The sequence below is a fragment of the Sylvia atricapilla genome, chromosome 7 (assembly GCF_009819655.1).
Source record: "Sylvia atricapilla isolate bSylAtr1 chromosome 7, bSylAtr1.pri, whole genome shotgun sequence".
In the NCBI taxonomy this organism is placed as follows: Eukaryota; Metazoa; Chordata; class Aves; order Passeriformes; family Sylviidae; genus Sylvia; species Sylvia atricapilla.
In genome coordinates this window covers 29,366,349-29,380,772 of record NC_089146.1, presented here as the reverse complement: position 1 = coordinate 29,380,772, position 14,424 = coordinate 29,366,349, and the positions used below count along the sequence as shown (strand labels likewise).

The following is a 14,424-nucleotide window of genomic DNA, read 5'->3' as shown; positions in this document are numbered from 1 at the left end:
GTTACGAGTGATAAGAAGAAACGGCCTCAAGGGTTTAGGCTGAGTATTAGGAAAACTTCCGTCACAGAAAGGGTGGTCGAGCATTAGAATGGGCTGCCCAGGGAGGCGGTGGAAGCGTTCAGAAACCGTGCAGATGTGGCGCTTGGGGACATGGTTCAGCGGCGGCCTCGGCGATCCGGGAGCTCCTGTCCATCCCCCTCGACCCAGTCACTATGGGTCTCACCGCCGGCAGCCCCCGCCACCGCCCCTCAGCTCCTGGCCCCGCCCCTCGCGGCGTCGCGTCCAATCAACAGCGCCGATCGCTCCCGCCCCGCCCGCTCCGCCCGCCCGTTGGCGGAGGCCGCTCCCCCTGCGCTGCCTCCATGGCGACGCGGCGGACGGGCACTCCAAGATGGCCGCCGAGCCGGGCGGCGGGCGCGTCCGGCCCACCCGCTGCTGCTGCCGCCCGCCGCTCGCCGCCTTCGCCACCGGGCTCCTGCTGCTCCTGCCGCTGCCTCCCTTCACCTCCGCCTCCTCCTCCTGTGACCACCGCGTACCCAGCGGCGACCAGGTGGGGTGGGCGGGAATCTTCAGGGGTGTTGGGGGTAGAGGCTCCCTTGTTGGCCGTTCCCGCTGTTGGATCCGTCCCTTGTCGGCTTTGTCGGGCCGGGCAGTGCCGGGTCTGGCCCCGCCGCCCCGGCTGCGGGCGCTAAGGACGGCGGGCGGGCGCGGAGCATCCTGCTGCCGGTGAGGGAAGGGCCAGGGGCTGGCAGCGAGCGGTGCTGCCGGGCGGGAAGGAGCGAGGGCCGCGGGTGCGGTGTCGGTCCGGGTGAGCTGCCTCAGCCAGCGCCTCCTGCCTCTCCCTGCCAGGTCGTCTATCAAGTTCCTCTAAAGGAAAATCACGTCTCGAAGAGAAACGTGGATCAACAGCTAAGAATTAAGATTGTATATGACAGAAGCGTTGAGGAGTGAGTATAATGTTGTGGCAGGTTTTTTTTTTCCCCATGGCTGAGAATGGAAGCCTTGTTAACTAAGCTCGTTTGTTTTGTTTTTTTTAAATGTAGTTTGCTGTCTGAGAAAAGACACCTTATAAAGGTATGTTGTGTTTGCTTCCCCTTTTTGTTTGTATGTGGTTTATTACATAGCTGAAGTTAAGTTTTAGGCCAGTTTAACTAAAACCTTGAACGACAGCAGTTTAGTATTCTTGTAGTCCAGGAAACCAAAGCTTGGTCTATAGATTATACCTCCATAACAAATGATTCCACAGTTCTGCTGCATGTTGTTTGACAGGTGTTTGCTATATCCCAAGGTGCAAAGGTATCAGTGAGAAATGTGTATATAGTTTTTAAAAGCCTCTTTGAAGCTGTACATTCTAATTAATACTCCTATTAATTCAAATTAATTCTAATTAATCCTTCCCGTTTTGTCATTCCAATAACAACATATGGGAATACTGAAACAAAGTATTTCCTAAATATGCTGATAATAACTAAACTTGTTAGCAAGTCAGACTTTCCTCTATTCCGCTATACCACAATATCTAGCAAGTTTTATGTGACTTGGTAGTTAATGCCTTTGGGCTGAGTTGTGTCTGCATTGCTACTGGGTGACTCTAATTTTGTTCTTTTCAGAACAAACTCTTCCCACAAGCTATATCTTATTTGGAGAAGACATTTCAAGTGCGCAAATCTGCTGGTGCTATATTGCTGAGCAGGTGTGTGAAAGTCTTTAAAAAATCACTTGCTATATTCGATATTTAACGCTGTGCTGCATAGCCTTTAAAAGAAGATTAGAGTGTAAGAAATGCTCTGCTGAATCAGATCAGTGACCCATCTGATCCAGTGCCAATGGCAGATGTTCTCCTACAAATCTGCCAATCTTCCACGAGCAATACCTGCATTTGTTGTAGCAGAGATATTCAAAGCTATAAATATGCTGCCAGTTCTCTTTTATATGTACCCCCATTTATGAACCTGATCTAAACTCTCTTTGAACATGTGGATGCTCCATTAACAACTGGAAGCATTATGTCTTCCTTGGTAAGGTAATTAACAATTTTCACTGTGAAAGTTATATCAAGTGCCAGCAATAGTGCTGTAAGACAATTCTGCAGTTCTCCTTTAATAATGAAAGCATTGACTGTCTCATGTTTCATTGAAGGCAATGTGTGACCAACCAATATTTAAGGAGAAAAGCTGACCCTCACAGATATTGCCAAAAAGCCTGTGCAGACCATACAAGGTGTGGGCCAGTTATAGTTCCTGAGAAACACCTCCAGGTAAGCTCAGCTGTCCAAGTGTCTCCTAATATTTGAAACATTACTGTTTATGGTAATTAATGAAAAAGTGAATATTGGTTGTGACCTCAGACACAGACGGCTGAATTTTTTTCCCACCGTTGAGGTCACACTTGTGACGGAAGGTCACACTTGTTAGGAGCATGAAAGGACGACGCAGGCCAGCAGGAGGTCAAGCAGGAAAAGCTTCTACTTTATTTTTCTGACTCCATATATGTACAAATTTACAGACAGGCCAAGATTGGCTACACAGGTAGCCACTTCTTTGACCTCCTTGGTGACCATCACCATCAATCATCATTCTCCTCCTAGAGAGGAAGAATGTAAACAATTCTAATAATATACATAGTTTACTTGAAGCTGCGTGAGAACAAAATGCAAAAAGTGAAAAACAGGCAAACTTGAGGCAACAATTGGTAATTGTGCATAAGTGACCTGTTTGCTGGAGATCACTAAGTCTGAATGAAAGAATAGAAAAACTTAATTAGTGTGAGTTTCTGTTGTTTATGTTGTTGAATCAAAACTCAAATTTAAAAAAAATTGAACTGGTTACTATCTTCTGAGCCTGTGTTCTAATGGCCTGTATGGAGAAGATGAGATTTGGAGCTTGCTAAATTGCCAATAGTCACTTTGTTATTCTCCTTGGTTCAATGAGTTGAAATTTCAGCGAGTTAATAGTTGATTTTTGAAGACCTTATTTGAAGAGGTTATCTGCTGACTCAGGAGCATGGTACAAGAAATGCTTCAGACTTGTTTTCTTGATTCAGCTCCAGTATGTGATCAGTAGATTACTGGTTTTCTTTCTTTAACTTAGAAGTTTCAACTGTATCATTAAAAAGATAGATTAAATGAGAAATGCTGTTGCTACTTATGTATATCAGTTTTGTGAGCCAAGATTTTTTTTAAGTTATAGGAAATACAAGGTGCTAATTCTGGGAAGTTTGTCAGGTTTTGTTTTATTTTAAAGCTGCCACCTTCCTTGTGTCTAATAAATCAAAAGGACTAGTCATTTGAAAGTTATTCCTTGGCTCTATTTTTGTTTACTGTTCTTTACAGGGCGTTTCCTTATCTTCTGCTGTCTTATAGAAGGATTTATTCTTGGCTTCAATCTAATTGAATTGTGTCATGCAAACTTTTGGTCATAAGTGAAGTATTTTGATTGTTCCCTCTGAACATTGTGCAGCAATGCAGGGTGTACAATGACAGTGACTGGCACCGCAGGCCCACGGGCTCACCTGACCAGGAGGGAGTTCGAGATGCTGACTTTGTGCTCTACGTTAGTGCCCTCACTACTGACAGGTGTGGCCATGAAAATATCATTGCATATGCAGCCTACTGCCAACTGGAAGCTGAAATGGACAGGCAAGTATTCCCTCTGTAGCAAACTCTCTTTTTGACTAAACTTTCAAATTTTTTTGGTTGTTCAGATGTGGAATTGGATTGTTTGCCTTCGTTGGATAACGAAAGAGGAGTCATTGTTGAGATAGACAAGCACTGCATTTATGTAAAATCACAAATCCATCAAATAGTGCTTAACTTGCAGAGTCGAGGCACAGGACTCAAAGTTGATCCTCCACTGTTAATGCCTAAACTTTATCTCAGAGTCCTGTTTCTGTTGAGGTGAATGTCATGACTTCACAAACTTAAAGAATGCAAGTTCCTTCTTACATTGCTTTTGTTTCTGTTTCAATTGTCGTCACTGTCACAGACTTTGTGCATCCCTAGGATCTTACCTAAAATTCAGATCTCTTGCACTGTTGTCACTGACACCTGTGCAGAATACCGAACATAGGGATTGATTGACCCCATCTCGCCCATCCCAACAGTAAACAAATCACTGTGTTGTTAACAGGCATTTAGAAATTATTGAGAAGGATGTATTCTTACATTAGTCTATCTTCTTTAAATCTGCCGCTGCTTCAAGTGAAAAATGATTTGAATTTTGTAGTATTTTACCAAAACCCTTTTAACTTAAAAAACTGTCTTCCAGGCCAATAGCAGGATATGCTAACTTATGTCCAAACATGATTTCAACACAAGCTCAGGAATTTGTTGGCATGTTGTCTACAGTGAAACACGAGATAATCCATGCACTGGTAAGGATTGATAAAACATTGCCCTGAAGTGGTTGCCTGCTTGCTCACATGCCTCCAGCTTGTTGCCGTGAGAAGGATGTTTGGTGGAGGAAAGCTCTTGCTTTGCCTCCTTCGATTTGTGTTAATTGCCTTGGAGTGTTGTAATTCCAGTGTGTCTCTGGTGGGTGTGGGGACTCTTTCATGGTGTCTGACTTTGTATGTGAGTGTCTTACCAAAGGTTTCCATGTGCTTGTTTTTTGACTTGAAGGGTTTCTCTGCTGGACTGTTTGCATTTTATCGTGATGATGATGGAAAACCTTTGACACCAAGATATGCAGATGGACTTCCTCCTTTTAATGAAAGGTATTACGTATTCTATGGACCTCTTGGTACTCCCACTGAAGGATGTTTTCATATTGGTTTTTTAGGATGTATTCTTGCCTGTTGAAAATCCAACTTCATTCCATTATTAGAGTGACTTTCCCTTATAATGTTCAAACAGTGGTCTGTGGTGACTCTCTAGTCTTTGTTTATGTTGCCATTAAGCACTTAGATTATCCATATATAATATAAACTAACACATTATTTAATTTATCAGAAGACTGAAAGTTAAGCCTTATACTTATCCATGCTGTCTAATGTCAGTGCAGTTCATTTTTAAGATTTATATCAGTCAAGATTTATGGTTATGCAGAGTGGACAATGTGTGTAATCTGCTGTATGAATTTTCTGATTTGTTACAGAATGAATAGTTTACATTCTTTTTTCTTTTTTTAGTTGGTATTGAAGATATTCTTCTAGGACATGGAAGGGTAGAGAGCTTTTTTTTCATAATAGCAATACTGAGGGGTTTCTTTTGATTTCTTACATTTTTGGTAACTGTAGAAAATGTGCCTTGAGTTTATAGATTATATTTTTTAAAATCTTACTTTGCCTTGTTAAATCAGTTGTGTGGATACTAAACACATTCTAAAAAGAAGAAATGTTGCATAATAAAAATTTTTAATTTAGAAAGCATGAAGGGAGTGCAGAGATTATCCATGATTCTGTTTCTTATGGAGATATATCTTTGCACAATAACCTGTCTTGTGGGAAGGATTTGTAACCAAATCTTTTCCTTACAGCCTAGGTTTGTATCAGTGGAGCAATAAAGTTGTTCATAAAGCAGTGAGGCTCTGGGACATACGTGGTGGCAAAATGCTGCGCCACACTGTTCATCTTCTGGTGACACCTCGGGTAGTCGTAAGTCTGCATTTCCTTTCAAGCTTTGTATGCCAAGGTTGCCAGGACATTCTTGAGTCATAAATATTTCTTATCCTTGAAGAAGCAATAGCCTAACACAGAATTCCCTTCCCTGAAAGTATGGCCCAAAGCCTGTGCCATTAACATTGTATAATTGAGAGGGTGTGGCTAAAGCAAAGCAGAAAATGAGTGACAGACAGTATGAAATAAATAAATTGACATAGAAAGAGAAGATGAAAGGACTGGAAGGTAAATTATAAAAGGTTAAACAAAACTGATGTTGAAGAAATTCCTTAATCCTACTCTCTAGATGTTTTCCTACAGACTTAAGACATCTCCTGCTCCTTTAATATTAATATTTTGACATGTTTAGAAAGAAATTCCTCGAGGATTTTTGGAAATCTTTCTTGCTTCCCACGCCTCAGACTCTCTCTTTGTGCCCCCAACAGAACATATGCTCAAATGTAACAAATTGAATTTGGAAATAAGTCACAGTGTTAATCATATTTGGCCGCAAATAATCTTTTTGTTTTAAATCTAAGACAGTATATAGAGCAAACATGGATTAATTACCTCTAGTTTTGCTCATTTATTTCAAGGAGATGAGTAGATAGTGTGATAGGCTTGCTGTTGGGGTGCTTGCTTAGTCAGCCTCTGAGTAGAAAACAAAATGGTAGAAAAATGCTGAAATACTTGTCATAGATAATTATAGAGCACTAGGACTGCGTGTGGGTATCTGTATTTTGAGAGTTGAAATCTTTTCTTTCTAGGAAGAAGCTCGAAAGCATTTTAATTGTCCAATTCTAGAGGGAATGGAGCTTGAAAATCAAGGTGGCATGGGTACTGAGCTCAATCATTGGGAGAAGAGATTGTTGGAGGTTTGTGCTGATCCTAGGAATGGAAGGGGATGTGGCAATATCTGCTCCCTGTGACTTGATTTTTAGGTTTATTGTGGTACCTACTGGAGGCTTGAAAATGATGGAGTATCAAACCTCATTGAAAATCATCACAAATAGTACTTGATACTTAAATACTTAAAAGTCCAATTTCTAGATACATCTGTCTTTTAGCCTTTTTGCTAAGTCTCAGAATATGAGATCAAGCGTTACTGAAAAGCTGAATGTCTCTTAGTCCTGTCTCCCATTTACCCTTTTGAGAAGGTTAGCTCCCATTTTAGGGCAAAGGGGGTATTCCTTTGAGTCAATTGAGTTTTGTTGCCCTCTGCCTCTTAAATACTTCATCTTTCTATTTATTACTTTGTCTTCATCTTTATTCATGTGCCCTGGCTTTAGCTTTTGCCATGCCTCCTCCAGCAACTTGTCTGGTCAAGGAAACACTTCTTAACATTGGAGCTAATTTTTATCTTTAACTTAGTGCTGTGGGATATTTTTTGCTGAGGCACATTGTCTAGTCGTTGTTTTACGCAGTGAGATAAACAAGAAGGGAAATGCTTAATGATGGTCTTTTTATGAAGGAGTGTGGGATTTGATTGTCAGTAGTAAAAAAAGATGAGAAAGAAAATGCTTTTTGATAAGAAGCATTTTCTTACAGTAATGATTTTGAGTGGCTTACCAATCAAAACCTGGTAACTTTCAGAATGAAGCGATGACTGGATCCCACACTCAGAATCGAGTCTTTTCCAGGATCACCTTAGCATTAATGGAAGACACAGGGTAAGAATTAAGAATGGGAGGGTGAGTTTTGGTTCATTTGTGTTTGATTTTCACTGTACTTGATTTTATTTCAAATTGATGCACTTGTACTTATCCCTCTGCAGCAGAGTAGATGATCAGCATAATTAGTTTTACATTAGACAAGAAGTCATACCCTCAATGTTACTTTTTCTTCATGTGTTTCAAAACCCATTGATCTAGCCTTAAAAAACCAGTCATTGCAATGCAAAGTGCTGTTTATAGCATATATTTATTTTTTATCTTAATGTAAGTTTTCTTTCAATTGCATGCAATACATATTGATTATTTTTTCCAGCTCTTCTTGCAGATAGAAAACGGAAATTGCCTAAGGTTTCATCTTTCTGTGTGCATTTTTCCTTTGCAGATCACAAAATTTTCTTCTTTTTCATTGTGACTTGAAAAATAGTGAAATCATAATGTATTTTTATAGGCAAAAGGGGACACAGTTTCCCTTTATCTTAATTTGAAAACCTTAAGGCATAATATGAAATTCTTTGAACTGCTGTTGTATTAATCAGAACAGTAATTTTTGAAGTAACTATATTCTCATTTCAAAATACTTTTGCAGATGGTATAAAGCAAATTACAGCATGGCAGAGAAATTAGACTGGGGACGCAATAAAGGCTGTGACTTTGTAATGAAGAGCTGCAAATTCTGGATTGACCAGAAGAGACAAAAGTAAGAATAGTCTTAAAAAAAATATTAAAAATAAAGAGGAGACCCTGATGCTTGTTTACATTTGTCCTTCAAATGTAACTCAGTAAAAAGAGGTAGAGGTCAGTAGAGATGGAAGAGATGCTGCCTTGCATCCCACCCAATTACAATAAATACAGACATCTTAGGGTGTAGAATGCATTTGCACTATGAGAAGGCTGTTGCTTTAGAGAGGATGGGTAGGACTTACTCTAAAAGTGTTTGCCTTCTTATTTTCTCCCTTTTAATTGGGAATTCAGCCTGTGTTATTTTGCATTACTGGACTGTACTGAAAGCAGCTGAAGGAGATGATAGCCATCTTCAAAACACAGCCTGCCTTGTTTGTTCCTTACAACTTTCTTTGTTCTTTTCTTTACAGTCCTCATATGTTTCTAGGATACATCTGCACAGTGGGCTTGTTTTGCTTGGTTTTTTCTTTAAAGTTTACAAAGCAGTGTCATTAAGACTAAATAGGTGAATGCCTTGTTACTTGTTTGCTGGCTTGATATTCTTTAAGTCAGAAAGGTCATAACCAGACAAATAAGAAAAACTAGCCTCCAGAGAAGTCAGTGCTGCTTTGTGTGATTGACTGCGACTAGGGGAGAATGGGAGCAAACAGTGTTGACAGGCTGCTTATGTAAAGCAGTTTAATTGATCTGATGTGATTTTTATTCTGTTTCTGTTTGTTTGCTTTTTGTTTTTGAGGAAGCAATTAATCAGTCCATACTGCGACACTTTGAGAAGTAATCCTTTGCAGTTAACCTGCAGGCAGGACCAAAGAGCAGTAGCAGTGTGTAACTTGCAGAAGTTTCCAAAGCAGTTGCCTCAGGAATATCAGGTATAATGGATGCTACTTGACAAATAATTAGTGTTTTCATTGTTGAGCTTTGCATCCTGATGATTCTATTTGTTTCAAGTTTTTTTTCTTCTGAACAATCAGATGACAGTAGATACTGGAAAAAATGTCTACTTAGTTTATTACAAGGAGTCTGAAGACAGATAAAAACCCCTTGTGATCTTAATAAAAGAAAATGATGTTGCTTGACTGTCTAGCCAAATACCAGATAGAAATGTTGCTGTGTAACAGAAATCCCCCAAAACGTCTTGTTTGAGGGACTTCTTTCCCCATTCTTTTGTAACTGCACACTAAGAAATCTGTTCTGTTTACATCCTAAAGAATGAAATTATTACAAAGAAGGGAATCAGGGGCAGAAGTTAGGAGTGATACATGCAGATATGAATCTCTGCATTATTTACGTATTCCTAAATACTTCTGGCTCATCTGGTTCATGGGTATTGTAAGGTGCTGTTAATAGCATTCCTGAGTAGTAACAGCTGATGTTCTTCCAGATGTAGTGATTTGGTCTATTTAAAAACAGCTGTACACTTGCCTCTGTACAAACTGTTCCATCACTGTATTTTGTTTTGCAGTACTTTGACAATCTTAATGGAGTACCAGCAGAAGACTTGCCTTTCTATGGTGGCTCAGTAGAAATTGCTGACTATTGTCCCTTTAGTCAGGAATTCAGCTGGCATTTAAGTGGTGAATTTCAACGCAGTTCAGACTGTAGAATAATTGAAAACCAACCAGGTGAGCATTCAGGACTTCAGGGTGGTATTGCAGAGATGGCATTTGTTAACTTGGAATGGACTTGCTGCAGTCAAAGGAATTGCATGTGAATTTTTTCACTCATGAAATCTCACAGCACGAGCTGTGTAAACACTGTGCTGTGGTAAGAGCACAACTATTACAGAATAGCACAACTATTCTGTATACCTGAGGCAAACGCACATATCTAATGCAGGAATTGCATGAGGAATGAACAGATACCCCCAGTTGATCTGAATACAAGATAAAGATGGAGGGGAGGTGTATTTATTGAGTCTCTGAAACATAATTGCACTTTTCACCTTTGTAGGTTTTTTGTTCAAGGCCAGGGTGTTTGTGAGTTACCAGAACATGGACTTGTCTCCTAGTGTAATGCATGGATGTTGAGTATTGCAGAGCTCCAGGATGCTGTAGGATATTACCTGTCTGTGCAGTTGTCTCAAAAATAAACACCCTCTGCCCTCAAGCCAGCAATCACGGCTGGCATTCCCTGAGGGCAAACATAACCACATAGCTCTGATGGAAAGTGCTTGCTTGTTGGGGTTTTTTGGTGGTTAGATGATTTTTTTGTTTGTTTCTTAAATCTTGTGTTTCTTCTCATGTTATTTTCAAGATGGTATAATTCCCAAATTGATAATAATTCAAGGTCTGAAATATTCCAAAAGCAAACCTTGAATAGCATGTGGAGTACATTGATTAGATAACCTTTTAAATTGATGTGGCCTTTCTGTTCCTCTGGTTAAGTTGTAATTCAGTATATTCCTTTTACCTTAGATCCTACCAAAAACTATGGTGCAGAGAAATATGGACCAAACTCTGTATGTCTTATTCAGAAATCTGCTTTTGTTATGGAACAGTGCAGGAGGAAACTCAGTTACCCTGACTGGGGTAGTGGATGTTATCAAGTAAGTATTTGTTGGGTTTTTGGTGGGTTTTATTTTTTAATAACCCTAAAGGGAAAAGTCAGGCTTAAAATGTAGGTTGTGAGTGTTAAAACTTTGCACCTGCACACTGGACATTGTAATCTATAGAGATCATATAACATACTTTGAAAACAGTCTTCCAACCATAAGCCTGTAATTTAGGTAAGTTAAGTGTGTGACTGCTGGGGTGGCTTCCAGTCTCACTAGGGGCATCACCCGTCTTACCCCATGACACTTTATCCTCAGTTAAGAAGGAATACTTCCAAGAAATGTTGTGTTATTGAAGCTTAATATTAATTAGTCACTGATTTTTCAGAGGTGGAAAGCAGTGTGCACATGTCACTTATTAATCTTCATTTTCTTTGGGACTATCTCACTAAGGGTGTCACAGTAACTGCACAACTCTACAAAAGTAGTTACTAGCAGAAGCCAAGTTTTACTCATTCTCAGCTGATGATCTGCATAATTGCACAAAAAGAGTATAGCCAGTGCTTTAAAGCATTCCTGAATCTTGTAGTTGCTCAGTGTGCATTAAAACACTTGCTTCTGATAAATCATAATACAGACTTGACTCTTTTATTTTAAGGTTTCTTGTTCTCCACAAGGGCTGCATGTGTGGGTCAAGGACACTGTGTACTTGTGCAGCCGCTCAGGCCAGGTGTTGACTGTGAGCATACAGATGAATGGCTGGATACACGTTGGCAATCTGATTTGCCCAGCTTGCTCAGACTTCTGTGATTCCTGTCCCCCAGAGAGGGATCCTCCAGCTTCTAACTTAACAAGAGCTGCACCCATTGGTAGGTTACCTTTTATGCTGAAGTAAAACTTCTGTGTTAAATATCTGAAAACGTCAAAGATTTGTGTCAGCTCTGACTGTCAGGAACAGGAAAGAAAGGCTATAGCTATTTTAAGATCCCAGGTGTAGGAGGTAAAGGAAAATAGCAAAGGTGCCCTGCTTTTTGCTGTGCAGTCGTGCAGAATAGTGACTAACACAGGAGAAACGTGTCTGAAACATAACGCCTTCATTTCATGCCTCCTTCTGGTAATCAAGCCAGAGATCTAGCTTTAGCCTGGGAACTTGCCAGGAAATCTGATCTGTGTTTTTAAGGCCATAGCATTATTGTAATCTTATAAATTTTCACCTTGGTGGAAAGGGAGTTCCCACTTGTATAACCTCCTATTGATAATGTTCATGTTGTAGTGCAGAAAGCTCAGAGTCAGTTTTCTTTTTGAGGAAGGTAAAAAAAGCTTAATTTGCTAAATACCAGTTCATGTTTTGTCGAGAAGTTTGCTTTCACTCTTTTGTGGGTTTTAGTGTTCTCTTTGCTATTTTATCTTGTCTTTAAATGTAAAATTTAATTTTTTTTGAACTTTTTATATTTTAGACTTATGCTCCTGCTCATCCAGCCTGGTTGTAACCCTTTGGCTGCTGGTGGCCAACTTAGTTCCCCTGCTAATGGGATTGTTTCTCTGCGCATAGACTTGAGCTTGGGGCAAGAAGAAGTTGTGAGATGATACTCATCCTGCTGCTGCCCTCCTTACTGTGGAGCACAGGGGTTTTGTCTCTACAGGCAGCTCTCTCCTGCTGAACTTCATCTCCCCTGGCAAGTATCGCTGCACACAGTAGTCAGGGAGGTGCTGATGAAAGCAGGCAGAGTTTTGAGATGAGGATAATTTACCTTGTCCATCTCAGTAAGTGCCAGTATTTTCCTGAATTTCAACCTATGGTTTTTTTGAAGCAGCAACAAGATCCACTTTTGCCAACTGTGTTAGACTGTCTGGAAGCTCAGTCAAGATCTGAAATGAGAACTCTTCTGTAATAGAACTGAGGGCTGGTTTTTTTGTTACATCTGTTGTGTGATTGGTAGCAAAGCATCCTCAAACTGGAAATATACCTCAGTGGTTTAGTCAAAAGCCATGTAGAAATCTGTTGTCATCACTGCTGATAACCCAGGCCTAAAGAGGCTGGTAATTTGTTTGTTTTGTCAATTCCTGCAATTTATGGGGGAGGAAAGAATGTAGTGGGATAGACCAGTGGTTGGCAGTTGCCTCCACAACTTGATTCTGCAGCTTTGAGACCCCTTAGAATTCATGCTAGGTAAAACAGCTAATTCTTGGGGCTTATTACATCTTCCTACATGCACAAAATGGAATTTCAGACTGGTAACCAGGACAACTGTCTAGAAATCCCATTTTCATTTAGCATGTGCCCCTTCTACTGTGAAATTTAATACATCACATTGGAAAATTCTCAAGAGTTTGCTAGGCAAATGCATTTCAGTACTGATACTCAGATTGTAAATTTGTGATACAATTTATATTTATTTTTAATTTTGTTGGTTTGTTTCTCAAATAATGAATAATGGCATTATTGTTTCAAAACTAGTATGAACATTACTGCAGATGTTCTCACTTCTTGTTGAAGAGCAAACCAGTAGCAATGGCAGCTATAATTTTACAGGATCATGCTGTTGTCTCTAGACCAAAAACTATGTTGAATGTGTAAGGAAAGCCTAATCTGTTTTCTTTTTTTTTTTTTCCTCTACTTTTTCTTGTACATGTAAATACTATGGATTATTTGAGTGTTAGTAATAAGTTGAGAATCAGATGGTTTGAGCCACATGAGGGCACACCATGCTAAAAAATTAATCACTGAGGAATTATATGAGGAAGGAAATGAGTAAAATCTGTCAGGATAAGGACAGCTGTTCTATAGGACCCTTGCAAGGATGTTTTTTATTTATTTCTGACTATAATGTGTAATAAATAATGCTGTTCAGAGATAAAGAAACTCTGTGGTTCAATCCACTGTCTGTCCTTTTAGGACAGTTTTCACTCCTGGAAAAGTGTTAAATTTAAGGGAGCAGACATTCCCAGTGCACTAAAAGATGCAGATACAGGGAGAAAGATGATGTTACTCTGCTTCTTAAATGTCCTGTGATATAGTAATTGTCATTGACTGGATCCTTTTCCTAAATGAAAGGTAGGGAGATGGAGTACAACTTTAGCTACAATTGTACTGTAATAATAGGACTTCCATCATGATTGTAACAAATTCTTTGTGCCTACTGGACTTGATTTTGTTGTTGGTTTTGTTTTTGTTTGTTTTATTATTTAAGGAAACTCTTATGACACTGCTGAGGCAAGTAAGGTGCAACCTTAAACTGTCTGAAGACATCACAGTTGAGAGCACCTTGCACTGGACTAGTTCTCCTTAACTGCAGGTTAAGCAAGGCCTAGGCTAGCCTTAAGTCAGTGTCTTGGGGAAGCAATACAAGTCAGGACTCAAATGCTTTAAAACTGTACAAATTGAAATTATGAAACACTCACACTGATAAGTGTTTTTAATATATCCACAAAACAGTCAATGTAAACTGATACCTAGAAAACATAAAGGATTAAGAATACATCTTAGGTCCTGGAGGTTGATATTGTATTTTTTGTCTGTTGTGCAATAATACAGTTGAATTGGTATCACTCAACAACAATGCTTTTGATACTTGAAAAGAAATTACTGGTTACTTTTTCTTACTGTGAAATGTTTGCACTGTCTGAACTTTCTGGTTAACTTTATAAGTGTTAAACTTTTTAACTGGTGTTAATTTATTGTTCTCAGTATTTGATATGCTGGTCTCCTGTCTAAGTGTGAGATTTGTCATATTTAATTGAATATTTTTATCTTCTACAGAGTTGTTTATCTTGAGGGCTTTTCTTCTTTTAATCTCTCTTCCTGAGTATTGACTGAAAGACGGCTTAGAAAGTTGATGCTTACCTACTTCTGAATTGTATGCATTAATTAGAGAAAGGGGATGTAGTGCTTTGTATTGACAGGGAAAAATCTATCAGCCTGTTGGAGCTCTTGTGGCCAGGTTCACCAGTACCTGCTAAGTAGCTGCATCAGTGAATCCAGTG

At 39.6% G+C, this 14,424-nt stretch overlaps 1 protein-coding gene across 1 annotated transcript; it reads left to right on the top strand.

Annotated features, from left to right (window-relative positions):
* The first annotated feature begins 384 nt into the window (after positions 1–384).
* Positions 385–13,820, top strand: LMLN (leishmanolysin like peptidase). The gene is made up of 17 exons (XM_066323102.1): positions 385–550; positions 850–947; positions 1,044–1,074; positions 1,611–1,693; positions 2,140–2,257; positions 3,459–3,637; positions 4,266–4,371; positions 4,619–4,713; positions 5,475–5,592; positions 6,363–6,470; positions 7,189–7,265; positions 7,855–7,965; positions 8,686–8,818; positions 9,412–9,571; positions 10,364–10,494; positions 11,099–11,309; positions 11,898–13,820. The coding sequence occupies exons 1-17, from the start codon at positions 392–394 to the stop codon at positions 11,990–11,992; spliced, it is 2,013 nt and encodes a 670-aa protein (XP_066179199.1). The 5' UTR covers positions 385–391; the 3' UTR covers positions 11,993–13,820.
* Positions 13,821–14,424: the final 604 nt, after the last annotated feature.